The following is a 15,963-nucleotide window of genomic DNA, read 5'->3' on the forward strand; positions in this document are numbered from 1 at the left end:
GCATATAGAACTTGATTTTCATTTCGTTCGGGAAAAGGTCAGCCAAGGATTACTCATCACCACTCATATTTCTTCTGCCAAGCAAGTTGCCGATATTTTTACCAAGCCATTGCCTACAGCTATGTTCTCTGGTTTCCGCTACAAGCTGGGCATTCATTCTATGGTCATTCCCAGCTTGAGGGGGGCTGATAAGTCAACGAATCCAAACATACCAAATCAACCAGAAACTCATATGGCAACATGTTCAATGAATCCAAACATACCAAATCAACCAGAAACTCATGTGGCAACATGTTCAGCGATTGACAAGACGGTCATGGCCAAAGATCACTACCCAAGATATTCAACGATTCTAAATCAAAGTGATTGAGTCTTTCCATATGTAAATATCTCTACAATTAAGGCATACAATTTAGTTGCCTTTTACAATATACCATATGCATGTATAAATACCTTACATATTATTCAATAACAAATTATTCAGTGAATATAATTCAAAATCACGAGTTTCTTCACCTACACTATACTAAGAGTTTTTTTCTCATCATCCGAAGTTTTAAAGAGTGCAAGAAAAAGCATAATAGAACTCAAGACATACATATTTTTTTGCCCCTTTAAGTTGATCAATCATAATGAAGTAAGAATTATTGGGTATCTCATTGAAAGTTACAAACCATCCTAACTAAGTTTTGGGTCATGCTATGTTACAACATGAGTAATTTATGGCCTAATCATTTTGTACAAGTATGGGCATCAAAAATAGGGCAACGCCTTCTAAACATGCGTTTGGTGGCAGTGCAGCTGCTCCCTACCTTTTATTCTGGGGGAATATTCCTCAGAATATAGGTTGGAGAGTACCTGCGCTGCCACAAATGCAACCTAAATGGCTGTGCTACAAGTTGCTGACGCTATAACTTAACAAAAGCCATAAGCTTTTCTCTACAATTACTAATCTTTAATTATCTTTGTAATAAATAAAGTAGGAGTATTTTAGAGTATTTCACTTTTCTTATGTTAGTTTAGTTATCATTTTTTATGTTAAACATCGACACCAACAAGGCAATAACAATGACCTTTTTGTGGAGTTAAAAAAATAAAAAAAACAAAGACATTTATTGTAAGGTAAAGATAGTTTGACTTTAGAAATGGCGTGAGGATGACTGCTTTTCGGGGAAAATAAAAAATCAATATGACTTATGAGCTCTTTTAAGAAATTAATAAAATAAGGATAAATTTCATACTACTCCTCATGAACTGATAATTTTTAAAGTATACCCAAATCATTATAAACTTCAACTTAGTCCCAGCTTTACTAAGAAGACAAAAAAAATTTCATAATGCTCCTTCATGTTTTTCTTATCTTTTAAATAAAAATAGAGATAAATTGAAGTTTATAATAATTTGAAGGATTTATAAAATATTATTATTTTATAAAAGGTAATTGAAATTAACAAAAAAGAGTATTACCGCATAGAGGTTTGTATGCACATTGTGAAGTTGTGAAACCCTCTCTATAAAAATCAATCATATAAAGTAGTTGGTGCTTAAAGAATTAATTGATTTTACAGGGATCATATACTGTTCAACTAAAAAAATAAGGTACAAAAAGGGGCTATTTCAGTTAAAGAACCGGCCCCAAGAGGTGCATATCTATGTGTTTGTGTGTGTGTGTGTGTCAACTTAATATAGTTCTTTATGTAATCTTTTGTTTCTCAACAAAAAAAAAAAAAAAAAATCAGTATGGAAACAGTTTTGGTGCTTTGATTCTCTAATTGTCGGTTCATGTCAATCGACTTGGAGCTGAAGTTGCTTCAACTAAACGGTCACTGAATCAATGGCTTACAGGCTTTGAATTCTTATCCCGGTGCTTGTAAGAGTCAGTTGTGAGAACTTTGCTTTGAGGCTTTGAGCATACTGACCACAAACTTGTAACAGTTTTATTTCGATGGGGACCATATTGAAAAGTCTATGAACTTAATTAGGCCATAACGAAAAGGAATCTAAAATTGAGGGGGCGAAATGCAAATCATATTATATATATGTACAATTATTCTGAAGTACAATTATCCACATGATTGTTCATGCAGATATACAAATTTACGAACTCGCAAAATATTTTACGACATTAAAAAATATTTTGCAAGAATCCTAAATATTATTAAAACCCAGGATAGATTTACGATTCCGTAAACCTTCTTTTTTTTCATAGTTCGACAACATTGTCAAATAGTTTATAATGTTGTAAAAATCTATTGACAGCATTGCAACTCGTCCGCATTTTAAGTCTGGACTGAAATTTTTTTTGTATATATTAGACATGGCAAAAAACTCGGATTTTATGTTTTATAATTTTTTATATATTTTTTAATTATTTGAAAACTTAATTTAATGAAATTACACTTGAAAATATGAATTTTAAAATTTAAAATTTAAAATAATATATAATTTTATTACTATTTATCATAAAATTTGGGTTTTCGGACCGGTCACTTATATCAGTACATATAGACAATTTTATTTCAGTCATTTATTACGACCTTTATTAATTCACGTGTGGTACAGCTTTTGAAGGACCAACTCTCTGGGTTTGGGACAATTATAAGGTTAATGAACTCGTTAATTGCGTTGACATTAATCAAATGCCATGGGCATTATTTATATAACTTTGAAGTACAAGAACTTGAAACTATCCTTTTACGTACAGAGACGATGATCCAACGTGCAAAGTTTATAGAAAATATATATATATATATATATATTTCTATCGCTTTTGGAAGTTAAGCACCCTAATTCCTAAAGCAAAGATAAAAGCAAAAAGCGATGGCAATACAAAAACAACAGCTGCAACAGCTCCTAGAAAATCATGTTTGAAGCCATAATAACTTCTCAAAAACTGTTTCACTGTTTCACCTGACTCAAGCCTATCTTGTACATCTCCAAACTGTGATGCAAAAAATCCATACAATGTCCAAGCTATAGGGTTTGCCCAGTAGTACCATCTCCACCATACAGGAATCCTCTGTTATCTCGAAAGATGAAATGAAAGAATTAGTCATTCAATCTTCTATTAGCTATGCAAAAGAAGAATTTAATTATATGAGTAATGGAAAGTCGATACTCACTGTTCTGGGGATAATGAACCCTGAAAAGATGTTCCATAATCCGTAAAATAAAGTTGATACAATGCTAGCAATGTGGTGGTTTGGCGTCCAAGCCACAAGCATCATGCCAAAGAATGTGAAGTACAACAAGCTGAAGAACATGAAGAATAAAAACCAAAAGAATTTCGCGGCAGTCCATTCGAATCCAATCATTGCATAGACTATAAGACTATATGGTGCAGCTTGAACAAATATATAAGGGATCTCAATTAAAACCTGCAGGAAATACTAAAATGTTCAGTAAAGAAACAGAACGAATTTTACATTTCAAAGCATGTCATCTGTTGTGAATATTACTTGTGCAAAGGCATATGCCATGGGTGAATACATTCCGGCACCTTTTTCTCTGTAGAAGACTGATCTTTCAAGATCTACTACTGGCTGCACTGACGAAACATTTAGGACACCAAGGAAGTAAACGGCAACATACATGAAGCCCATTGTATTAAACAGATCTTGTTGCTTTGTCCTATAATTAGAAATCTCAAAATTATGACTAGTAGGCAGATCAAACTACAAGATTTTGAAATAATAATTAAATATAATGCTTCAATTTCCTAATGTGACTCACGTTTTAGTGCCCATATCCCAGAACATTGTCCCAAATATCAAAGATATGAAGATCGTAAAAAGGAATCTAACAGCAGTGTAGTGTGGATTTCGCGAGTATGACCAGTGTTGTTTCCACAAGCAAGCCATACACTGAGTGAAAAATGACAGTGGGTACTGATTAGCAAAATAGAGTTCCTTAGAACCCGGTGCAGGCTTGCTTAATTCTTGAATGAGTGCTTTGTTTATCCTGACATATATGGCGTAGATCAATGTCAATTTTCAGCTAAAAAAAAAAAAAACACTTTGGCATTCTGTTGAAAGGGTTCTGGCAGAGTATCACAATTCAACCTGTAGAGTTCTGAACTTTTGTAAATGGCAGCAAAATCAACTCCCAAAGCTATTTCTTGTGATGGAGCAGTAACTTCCAACATCCAAGTTGCTGGATTATAACCATCTCTAATTTTACTAACCCCTGGAATTCCCTTCATAAAAAAGAAATTGTATGTGCATTAGCTAGTTTCATAATGTAATATATGTATCTCACTGCTAGTTAAATTTTCCTTGCTTATAATTGGAAAATGATCAGTATGTCCTACTTCAAAATACTTGATAAGATGGCTAGAATGGTGACCCAATGGCCCAACATATATTTCTTGTCCCCCTCGCTTCAGAAGGAACAGCTGCATTTTCAAGTTAAATAATCATAATCATGTCATAGAAAGAGAAAAACTTAACTCCTTTGATCCAGTATTAATACTTCTTACCGCATCAAAAGCTTCAAATATGTCAATGCTTGGCTGATGGATTGTGCATACCACCGTTCTTCCAGTGTCCACTGTGTTCCTAACAGTTCTCATAACAACTGCAGCAGCTCTTGCATCTAACCCAGATGTTGGCTCGTCCATAAATATGATGGAGGGATTTGCCACGAGCTCAACTGCAATAGTAAGCCTCTTACGCTGCTCCGTTGATAGACCATTTACACCTGGCAAACCCACCAGTGCTTGTCTCAAAGGGTTCAGCTCCACAAGTTCCATGACTTCCTCAACAAACATCTGTAAACCACGGACGAAACAATAAATATCCAACAGTGGATTCTACAACTCAGGCTGCTTCTCTTCCAGATAACTCAATTGGCTCAAACTGTTTAAACTCCCAATGATATGTGAAGAAAAAATGACAGCAAGTCTGAAACACCAAGGGATTTCAATACCAACCTCTCTAGTTTTGGAATTTACTTCAGAGGATAGACGAAGCCAGGCCGAGTAGAGCAAGGACTCGTATACAGTAACATAAGGAGAGTGGATGTCATTTTGCTCACAATATCCAGAAATGCGAGTGAATGTCTCTTGGTTCTTTGGGTACCCAGATATTGTAATGTTCCCAGTAATATATCCCCTAGTTTTCCTACCAGCCAACACATCCATCAGTGTGGTTTTACCAGAACCAGTTACACCCATCAGAGCTGTGAGAACACCAGGCCTGAAAGCACCGCTTACACCATTTAGAAGTACCAATTTGTCGTCATGAACACCTCGACGTTTCATTTCCTTCAAAGTTAAATCAAACCAATTAGTCATCGTGTATTGAAAATGTAATACTTAATCTAGGTGTCATCAAACTATTGAAATATATCCCTTGGTTTCCAACATAGTGTTACCTGTGGCATATCAACAGAGTATGTAATTTCATCAAAAGTAAGGGAAAACGGTTCAAATGGAAGAACCATTCCTCTATTCTTTGGTTGGTCGGTCTCGATGGTTGTTTCCCGGGACTGGGAAGAGGAGTTCCTCCTCCTAACGTAATCCCTACTCTCTGCATTTTAAAATAATCAATTGTAATCACAGGGCAACACCAAATATTTCATGCTTCCTCAAAAGTATCAAATTTTTCTTTATGACCTGAGCGAGTTATGTGACTTGAGCTACTTGCACAGGTTGATAACTGAACTGTTCCCCCAGTTCTGCTATCATGCTCAGTACTCTGAGATTCCTCTGATATAAAAGCCTTACTCGTACCAAATGCTGCACATCTTTTCAAAATTTAGATCAGAAGCAGTCAATTTTAGAAGTAAGTAAACTGAATAATGTACAGATACAGACGGTTGAGAAAACTTAGAGCCAGAGTGAAACCGAATTGGAACAGTATAATAAAACCAGTCAGAGCCCCTACTCCCAGCCAATACCAATAAGCATCAGTGAAGAACCCACGAGAATCCAAAACTTCAATTCCGAGTGGTTTGGTTTTGTTTGGAAAAATCTTTATATAAAAGGAAGACATTAGCACATTATTACGAGATAAATTAAATAATACAGAGCACATTGGAGGCATTACCTTTTTCCAACTGTTACCAAGGAATTCATTAACCACTATTGCGTTCTGGGCATACATCAAAGGCGAACACCAGTAACCCCATTTCCACCATTTTTTTATGTCATCTGCATCATTATACAAGGAAAGTAATAATTTTTGTTAAACTTTGAGAAGAAATGATGATTCTATTCTCAACTTACTAAACAAGAAAAGTAATAATTTTGGTTAAAACTTTGACAAAAAATGATGTTTTTGTTCTCAACTTATTCATTTCTTATACCTCGTGAAAGGACAAATCCACCTAGTACAAAAAGTAGGAGCAATACAAGTGAACCAAATGTATTAGCAACAACCATGCTCCTGCCTACTGCTGCAATTAATCGGAACATTGCAGAGGACATCTGGTTGACAATCAAGAGCAACAAGTACTGCTTGAAAAACCTGCAGCAAACATAACCACCTTGTAAATAGTTGGGTCAATTGATATTAAACATGTAAAAAAATCTTCAGCAGCTCCTACAAAGTTTAGGATTTTGTTTTTATCTTCTTACCTTCCAGCATTGGAATCAAAACCAATTACATAATAGGTCATAAATACCCAAACAGAAACCTCTACAATTGAGATGGGGATCTTGAGGATCCATGCGGGAAGAGCGTATGCCCATGAAGGATAGAATCGGAGGTCTCTTTGCTTATAGAAAACAGGAAGCTTTGCTATGGTCATAGAAATCTCAGCCATTCCATTGAATGTGATTGTTGTAAGAATAAAGAACAAGGCACCAGTGTAAATTACACCATCAGTTAATGAATCTCGGTGCATCTTCGTTCTTAAGAAGATTGTCATACCAATCACTGCTAAGAACATGACCTTGTAGTAGGGAAAATTCAATAAATCATCATCCTTAAAAAAATAAATAAACAAATAAATAAAAGATTGAAACAATTGAAAATAGAGTTAATACTCACTTGAGTGAGCCTGAAGATGTACACAAAAGAGTTCCTCTTCATCAGCAAATGTTCTCTTGAGAAGCAAGCTTTCAACAGTTCTTTCTTGCCAACACCATACTTTCTAGTAGTCAAAGCAGCTGGATGGCTGTTCTTCTTGTCAAATGGAATTCCAAGCTCATCACCAAGTTTCCGTCCCACATGGAATGATTGGAATGCATGAACAAATTCCTTGACCGTGACAAACCTGTAGGGTTCATCGTTACGCACCCAATACTGCTCCTGATCTTTCCTCGATGTAACCTGAATCATATTCATTATTCACTGAGATTTAATGAGTAGTTGGTCATCTCAGTTGTCGAATGTATATTTAGATGGTAAATCAGATAAATAAAGCTCAGCCTTTAAGGAAAAAAAATAAATTTATATCTTGTTTCTGTTATTGGAAAAATCATAAAAAGAGCTTTAAAGGCACCTACTTCTTGCAAGAAGTCCGCAATGCCTTTTCTTTTTGGACATTTAAATCCCATGGATATAAAAAACTGTTCCACATGTTCAAGGGGACCCAGATACACAATCTGCCCATCAGATACTAGGATAATGTCATCAAATAGATTATAAACCTCCGGTGCTGGTTGCAGGAGAGAGATAAGAGCTGTTCCATTAAGGATGTGATTGAACTGCCCGAGAGAATTCACAATATGAAAAGTTGTTGAGCTGTCTAAACCGGTAGATATCTCATCCATGAAAAGTACATGTGCTGGTCCAACCAGCATTTCACCTGTAATACAATTATTGAAAATTCTCACATGTTTAAATCTAAATGGACAGTAAGAACTTTTTATCTCTCTGTTCTACAGTAATCAATCGACAATATTTTGCATCTACCTGTTGTAACACGCTTTCTTTGTCCTCCTGATATGCCTCTTAACATTTCATCCCCTACTACAGTATCAGCACAGACATCCAAGTCGAGAACCTGTAAATTTATGAAGAAAATTTATCAAAATAGTGACATAACATTGGGAATTCTTCACCCAAAAAAAAAAAAAATCATAAATTTAAAGTGATTCATAATGCTGATACCTTTAAAATATAATCTGTGATCACATTTGCTTCTTGGCCCTCTCTTACCACAGCCTAATACATGATAATGGCCAATGTAAGTCATAGAAACTCCAGATTGAGGACAAGTTTTAAAAAAGAAAACACATACATTTTATTAGATACAACAACAAAAAAATAAATAAATAAAAAAGACTTGTTGGATTGTAGTCTAATATTTTCTACTTGGCTAAATGCTACGGGTAGCCTCTCTTTCACCTTCATGAAGACATCAATATCAGCATCAGGAATAATTTTTGCTGCTTTCTCTCTTCTGGACAACTCAACTAACATGTCTGCATGTCGCAAAAGCACTGACCTTTGATGCTTATCCAAAAGTGAAAGAAAGAAATTAAGGGGAAAAAGAAAAATGAAACCGACCGTAGCGGGATCCAAACCCCTGGCATCTAGCAGAGAAAGCCAAGGTTTCCCTCACGGTCATTTCTCCTATATGAATATCATGTTGACTGATATAAGCAGCTGTTCTTTGAGGTACAAATTCATGCAAGTCATGGCCATTGTATGTCACCCTCCCAGAAGCCTAGAAAGACAAATTTTGATTCTCCAATTAGAGATAAAACCAAAGAATGCAAGACGGTGCCAAAAGCCAATCCCTCTGAAATAATAACCTTTAGACTAGAATCAAGCTTCCCTGCCAAAGCCAACATAAGTGTGGTCTTTCCAGAACCTGGAGGACCCAAAAGCAATGTCATTCTGTACCGAAAGAAAAAAAAAAAATCTCAATAAGAAATTAAAGACTGCCCATATATTCAAAATTTGCTATGAAGTTGAAGGATATATTAAAAAAATAACGAAATTATTTCAGTTCTAAATTCTCACCGGCCTGGCCTTACGATTCCACTGACATCCTTGATAATTGTCAAGTGTTTCTTTTTACTAGCAAGGATATTCAGAGAGTTCAACAAACCCTTCAAACACATATACACATTGGTACAAATTGAGCAGAGAAATTAATAAAATTAAGAAGTTGAGCAGAGAAATTAACAAACTTAACAAAACTAATTTTATAAAAGCTAATAATTTGTGCTTGCAGGTGGGTACCTCGATCGTGTTGACACAGTAGTTAAAGAATGTTGGCAAGGCTCTACTTCCTACATATGCTTCTGTTTCAACATTTAAATGCTCAAATCGAACTTCAACTGTGGGAAGGCTAATTCCAACTCTGAGAAAATCCAAGAAGAAACTAAATCATAACTTAAATTGAAATACAACACGCATGAAAACAGGAGCTTCAAAAACTAGAAACTCAACTGCCCAGATTTTTTTAGTGCAAGAAAATTTACGGAACAAATTCAAATTATGACGACACGCTTTCATTAGGTGACATTTTCCACACAATTTGTGCAAGCACACTGCGCACCCCACTTCAAATAAATAATTACAGAAAATACAGATTTTTTTTTTTTGAAAAATTATCGTTCATATAGGCTATAGATGTTCTGTTATCAAAAATATTATAATATTTTTAAAATGTATCAATCGCCCACCTTAAATTGATAAAATATATATGTCGTCCACCAAATCGTTACTTGCCATTTAAATAGATAATGTCAGAAGGGTAATTTGATCTTTTCATAAGATACAAATGATAATTTAAAGATATATAAGTGATAATAAAATAATTTAAAAATATACGTGTGATAATTTTTAAAAGTAAAATCATCAATTTATTATCATTTCGTTAACTTTCAAACGGCAGCTAACGATTTAGTGGTCGGCAGATAGCTTTTATTAATTTAAGGTGGATGATTGATACACTCTTAAAATATTATAATATTTTTAATAACAGAACATCTATAGGTTATATTAATAATAATATATTTTTTTTAATGTTATTTGCATTAATTTGAATTTTTAGCCACATTTTGACGAAACAAAAAATAGCCCACAGCCCAAAACATTTCCAATTTCCAAGAATGGAAGTACGGGTGTCACACTTTCAGTCACAATAGTTCGGCAAGCTGCAGGCATTCGAGCTTCTTCTCTCTTTACTCTCAGCGTTTGTGAAGAAAGCAAAGGGGTGGTGTGATTTATTTAATTATTGTTGGGTTGGGACTTGAACCGCCGGGTGGATTTATCTTTTCATCATCTCGGCACCAATTAAAAATCGGATGGGAGATGAACAAGTACTTTATATTTTCAAGTTTCAATTTTTACCTCCTGTTATTGTTTAATTTTAGCCCTGAATAATTTTTTTGCTGGATTCGCCATTAACTGTATGGTCTATGCGATATTTTGTTTAGACAGAGTGACAGCATCCTAACAAAAGTAACAGATTTGGAGGGCAATATAAAAACAGTAAATTTGTAGGACCAAAACTACAAAAATAAAAACTAAAAAGAATATAAGTAGAACTTCTGTAGACTAATTAAAAGAGAAATTATATTAATAGGTTAGGAGCATATAAAATATAAGTAGAATATAATAGGTTAGGAGCATATAAAATCTATTAATTAAAAGAGAAATTATATTAATTTACAGAATTATTTATAATTCAATTGATATATATCAATAATATTTCATAATTTCTTACTATAATTTGAGAAGTCAACTTCAGAACTTTTAGATGCAATAAGAAAAATTAAAAATGAGATCTAATTAGATTTAATTTTTTTTAAAAAAATAATAAAGTTGTATTTTATGTAAATAAATAACTTTATTATTATTTACTACATTTGTAATTTCAATAAATTATTAATTTATAATTTGAATGAGACCACAAAGTTATATAAGATTTTTTAGAAAAGCATTATATTATTATTTTATCGAAATTATTAATTTAGTCTATTGACCTAAATTGGAATCATAAAAATTTATTATATAATGGAGATTATAAATTTATTGAGTGTTAATTCATAGAGGTTTTATTATAAATTTATTGAGTGTTAATTCATAGAGGTTTTATTGTATTTAATTTCAGTTAAAATCAATGGCTGCCATTTGGTTGAAACAGTAAATCTGTTGGGTTGAGAACAAGCAGTAGATTTTAAACTCCATTCACATGAGTATGTGAGACTAAATAATTAAAAGAAAAATGGGCTAAAACTCTAATCTCTTGGGAATAGGCCACTTTCATAAAGACGCTTGTGCAACCCATAAATTTGTTTATTTTTTCAAAATGTTTTAAATGGGGATGTGAAATATCTCTCACTCGAATTTGAATGACTGCAAATCCAGAAGTGTATTTACATGCAGCCCCGAAGGGGGCAACGTTTTTTTCTTATGAAACAGAAAGGAAAAAGCATTGCACTTGAATGTAAGCTGAGAAAGGAAAATTTGTACCTATCAATGCGATTCTTGAGCTTCAGCAAGAACTTCTCATTATCAACATCTGCGACTTTGACCAACTTATTAATCAACCTCTGCCTTTCCTGCAGTCCGAGATCGTCCACATCAATTTCGTTAGCATGTCCGCTGGAAGTGCTCAGTATTCCTTTCTTCAATCGATTATAAGTAGGCAATTTCTCAAGAGCAGCCCATTTTAGAGCCTCCTCCTCCTCTTCTCTTCTTGAAGACCTAGAAAATGCACCCCCAGACGTGCTTCTCCATCCAGAAGCGCTTCTACGTAAGCTAGTACTTGCCCTGTAAATATCACCAGTCTCCATAATAACTCAGGCTATAATTAAAATTAGCTAAAGCGCACCAAAACCCAGAAAAGTGCTTCACTTTTCCACAATCGTACGTCCAAGAACAGGTATAGGTATTGCTTTTTACAGTAATTAATCTGCAATGTGCTACATATATATCATCAATAAATGTTAAAATATTTTCAGTATGATGCCGTATAAAATGGCGGACGACATGGGCAGTTGTCATATTCATGATTGATCCAAAATCTGGAAGTTACACGTTTCTTTACTGCAAATGAGAGTGACTAATTCGACTTCGCTACACGTGGGTGCTAATTGATTCGTCTGCCCAAATTGAAAGCACCTTTCAGTTTTGGTGTTTGATATTACCGTTCATGTGATGAATAGGATAATTTTATTAGTTTCCATTTTCCAATTCATCCAATACTAAAAAAGATAATAAAATTTGAAAGTACTTTTCAATATCACTGTAATTTTTTTATTGATAATTTTTACTTTGAATAAAGTTGAAGTATTGCAAATTTTAGTGGGTGTCAAATAATTCAGATGGAAAATATTTTTGGTTGAAAATAGGAAATACGAGGTACGAATCCTAAGGTGAGAGCGGATTTAGGTGCCAATAGTCCAAATTAATAATTATTGGTAACGAAATTATTAAAAAAAGGAAATAAAAAATTTTATCGCAAATTTAATTAGTTGGTCTTAAGTAATGTATTATTTATCAAATGAATGTTGAACGTAATAAATTCGTTTAGAACATATAAAAATTTATCATCCAATAAATAAATGATACGTGTATCAAATTGCTTATCAAGTTAATTAGGATAAAATTAAATTTTAGAAAAAAAAGATCTAGGATGTCTAGAGATTTCTGTCTTTGCTTTTGACTAAAAACTTCTTATAACTTCGTCTTAGTCATTCCATTTGTTTACTTGTTCTGACTGCGCCTGTTTTTCGATTTAATTAATAATTTTATCAATAAACTTCAGTTCCACTTTTTTGACTTGTCGTTAAATTTAAATGCATAAAAATAATTATTTACATATAAACATTATTAACTAAAACTTATCTATCTATTAAAATTTTAGTCAAATTTAGATCTATCTAAATTTTAATTAAAAGAAAAATTGCCGACTTAAGCTCGTGTAACTAGAACATAATAATAATAATAATAATAATAATAATAATAAGAATTATTATTATTATTATTATTATTATTATTATTATTATTATTATTATTATTATTATTATGTGGGGACTCCAATATATTCCTCTCCAAGATACTGGACATATCCAATCGAACCATCTCTACCATATTGGAATCCTCTGTTATCAAAATCAAAGCAAAGAATTAATCGACTAGCTAGTTCTATCAATAAAATCTAGAATTTAATTTGCATAAGTAATGCAAGGTGATGTACTTACTCTGATATTCTAACGTCTTAAACATGAATTCAGAACTTAAACTCTTAAAGGGAGAATGAGAATTTACAGGATCATTTTTAGTGCATAAATTTGTAATATCTCATTTTATTACGTTTGTTAAAACAATATCAGCAAAAACATATGGCCGAAGGGTAAATGCAATATTTTAACAAATAATTACTGTTTTCAATTTTAGAGCTCTCGCATAAATGAAAATATATAACATGATCATCAGGTAAAAGTTACCCTATAATCAAAATAATTTGTTGTTATTAATTATTAAAAAAACAACTAGGGTAGGGGAGATCAACCCCTTTAATCGACCCAAGTCAATAATCCATCGATCATTTCACTGGTTAAATTTTTTCACTATCTTTAGATCAATGTACATGCATTTGTTTAAGGTACATTTATTTGCTTGTGGTATTCTTGTATTATTTCTATTTTACTCTCTTTTTTTCATAAACATGATGATACTAAGGAGCAGATGTCCATATTTTATAAAGTTTAGATTCGCCCTTTTATATCGATATAAAAAACCTTTACAACACTGAAAAATACTTTTACATTTATGCACAAAATGAATCAGTTTATTATAATAATGTAAGAAATGAATCCTCACTTTATAAAATGTGGAGGTTCGCACTTGAGCATGATCATTCCCCAAAATTACAAGTTATTTTTTTAGAGTAATTAGTGATTTAACATATATATTTTATACTGGAATTTCTCTTTAGTAGCCAATTAGTGTTAAAAGCTGTATGTCCACTAAGGGCTTATGTTTTAATTTACATTTATAATTATATAACATATTGTAAATTTCTAATTACATTTTTAAATATTTAATCTAATGCATTTTACGGTTTATTAGGTAAAAATAATAATTTTATGCAATTCGATACTTCAAACAAATGAATGAATATCAAATTTCGGTTCCAGAGGTCCAAAAAGTTAGGTCATTATTAAGGAGGATTCACAACTTTTGTTGTGAAATTATAAGTTTTTTTCCATGTTAAGTGTGGTAATTGTGAAATTATAAGTTTTTATCATATTAAATGTAGTAATTGTTAGTGGAATGAGTTGGGTGTACTTTAATGAATTGAGTTAGGTTTACTTTGGTTAGTGGAATAAATGTATGGCCGTAATATAATTGACTTTATTTATGTGTGTGGCATGGATTAATCATGAATTAGTATAAAACAGATGGGGGGAACACACCTCTCTACACATTTCTTTACTTATTTCTTTCCAAATTCTTCTCCTCTTCTCTCTATCTTAATTATGTTTTAATATTTTGTAATATATTTTCATCAAATAAATTTAATTTAATTTCCAATTTTTAAATACCATTTTTTCAAATTATGTATAATTTAATTTTAATAATTATTTTTGAAAAATTATCCACCGTCCATCTGCTTTTTCTAACTTTTTGAAAAATAAACATTTTTTTTTGCTAGAATCTACATGAAGTTACATTTCTTTTCACATTTCCACTTTCGTTTGGAGACCGTTAAGAAAACTAACGGAATATTGTGTAAATGACTTTTTCACCCTCAAATGTAAAAAATAAATTATCCACCGACCACATTTTTTTCGTATTTTTTCAACAATACACAATTTTTTCTTTTTTGCTGAACTCCACTTGAAGTTATATCGTTTTTCACATTTCCACTACTGTGTCGTTGTGAAATGATAATTTTACCCTTATGATGTCAGTAAAGTTCTAATGGTGTTATAACGAGAGTAGACTAATGAAAAAATTGTTAACTTTAGGCGGAGCACTGTAAAAAAAAAAAAAAGATTTGTGTATTTGTGAAAAACGGTGAAAAAACAGGTAGATGGTAGATAATTTCTCATTATTTTTTCAATTATGTTTGGCTAAAGTACTAATAGTTAGGGTAAGGTAAAACTCTTAGTAGAAAAATATAATTTCATTAAAATTTAATTTTTAATTATATAAATTAAATTATTATCTATTTAATTTTATCCATGTTTCATATCTCAAATTTTTGATTTATTGTAGACAAAAAAAGGAGTTTTGGCACAATAAATTCTTAATAGCTTAGTATAAAGTATGGTAAAATAACATTTTAACTTGTTGTAGATAAACTAAATTTTGGCACATTAAGTATTTAATCCATAATAAAATTAATGGAAAAATAATGATAATTTAAATAATTAATATTTTGGGTAATAAAAAAATTTATTAAATTATATTTACCACTAAGAGTAGATTCATAACCCTAACTAATTTATTTTCATTATTTTACTTAAATTAAATAGCATGAATTTAAATTCTATTTTTTAGATAAATTAAAAAAATAATAAATTAAATCTTTTCTTTGTGAATCGACTTCAAACTTAATAAATTTTATTTGACAGTTATAAATTACTTTTAAATTGCGTCACTAACTATTTCATCAATCAACAAATTATGATAACATAATAGGATTTGTTTAATGGTAGGACTCACACAACTGCGCTTCGATGAGCATTGGCAGAATTACTCCACTGCACCATCAGAAGACATTCTCCTTCTAGAAGTACTTTTTTTTTTTCTTTTTTTGATAACATCTAGAAGTACTTCTATGTAAAGTAGTACTTGCGCTATAAATAGGGTAAAAGCTCATTTAGTCCTTGTATTTTAAGATTAGTGTCCGTTTAGTCCCTATATTTTTAAAAATGTCTCGAAACATCCCTGCCGTTAAAGTATTGATACCCCTACCGTTACTTTTTATTTATTTTGGCTTACTTTTACAATATTACCCTTTTATAATAATTTTTTTGTTTGGACATTAATAAAAAAATAATTAAATTACCAATTTAACCCTAGAAAATAAAAAAATATATAT

At 31.9% G+C, this 15,963-nt stretch overlaps 1 protein-coding gene across 2 annotated transcripts; it reads right to left on the minus strand.

The window, feature by feature from the left end:
* Nucleotides 1-2,604: 2,604 nt before the first annotated feature.
* Nucleotides 2,605-11,828, minus strand: LOC102625002 (pleiotropic drug resistance protein 1-like). Of its 2 annotated transcripts, XM_006465350.3 has the most exons (24): nt 11,379-11,823; nt 9,138-9,258; nt 8,916-9,004; nt 8,705-8,789; nt 8,457-8,616; nt 8,295-8,371; nt 8,058-8,111; nt 7,860-7,950; nt 7,451-7,752; nt 6,993-7,274; nt 6,578-6,894; nt 6,307-6,467; nt 6,048-6,151; nt 5,816-5,972; nt 5,615-5,737; nt 5,374-5,528; nt 4,931-5,263; nt 4,478-4,768; nt 4,310-4,393; nt 4,062-4,195; nt 3,733-3,960; nt 3,459-3,630; nt 3,123-3,377; nt 2,605-3,019 (listed from the first exon to the last, which is right to left on the minus strand). In XM_006465350.3, the coding sequence occupies exons 1-24, from the start codon at nt 11,699-11,701 to the stop codon at nt 2,762-2,764; spliced, it is 4,356 nt and encodes a 1,451-aa protein (XP_006465413.2). In that variant the 5' UTR covers nt 11,702-11,823; the 3' UTR covers nt 2,605-2,761. The 2 variants fall into 2 exon arrangements, with proteins under 2 accessions (XP_006465413.2, XP_052287413.1); XM_052431453.1 differs by lacking the exon at nt 3,733-3,960 and having other exon boundaries at nt 11,379-11,828.
* Between the last annotated feature and the right edge of the window lie 4,135 nt (nt 11,829-15,963).

The sequence above is a fragment of the Citrus sinensis genome, chromosome 7, assembly GCF_022201045.2.
Source record: "Citrus sinensis cultivar Valencia sweet orange chromosome 7, DVS_A1.0, whole genome shotgun sequence".
NCBI lineage: Eukaryota > Viridiplantae > Streptophyta > Magnoliopsida > Sapindales > Rutaceae > Citrus > Citrus sinensis.

Coding starts and splice junctions, on each gene's coding strand:
- LOC102625002 (XM_006465350.3), bottom strand. CDS start 11,701: ATGGAGACTGGTGATATTTACAGGGCAAGTACTAGCTTACGTAGAAGC. Junction 8,372..8,456: donor GGGGTTTGGATCCCGCTACG/GTCGGTTTCATT, acceptor TGCGACATGCAG/ACATGTTAGTTGAGTTGTCC. Junction 3,631..3,732: donor TGGGATATGGGCACTAAAAC/GTGAGTCACATT, acceptor TTCTAATTATAG/GACAAAGCAACAAGATCTGT.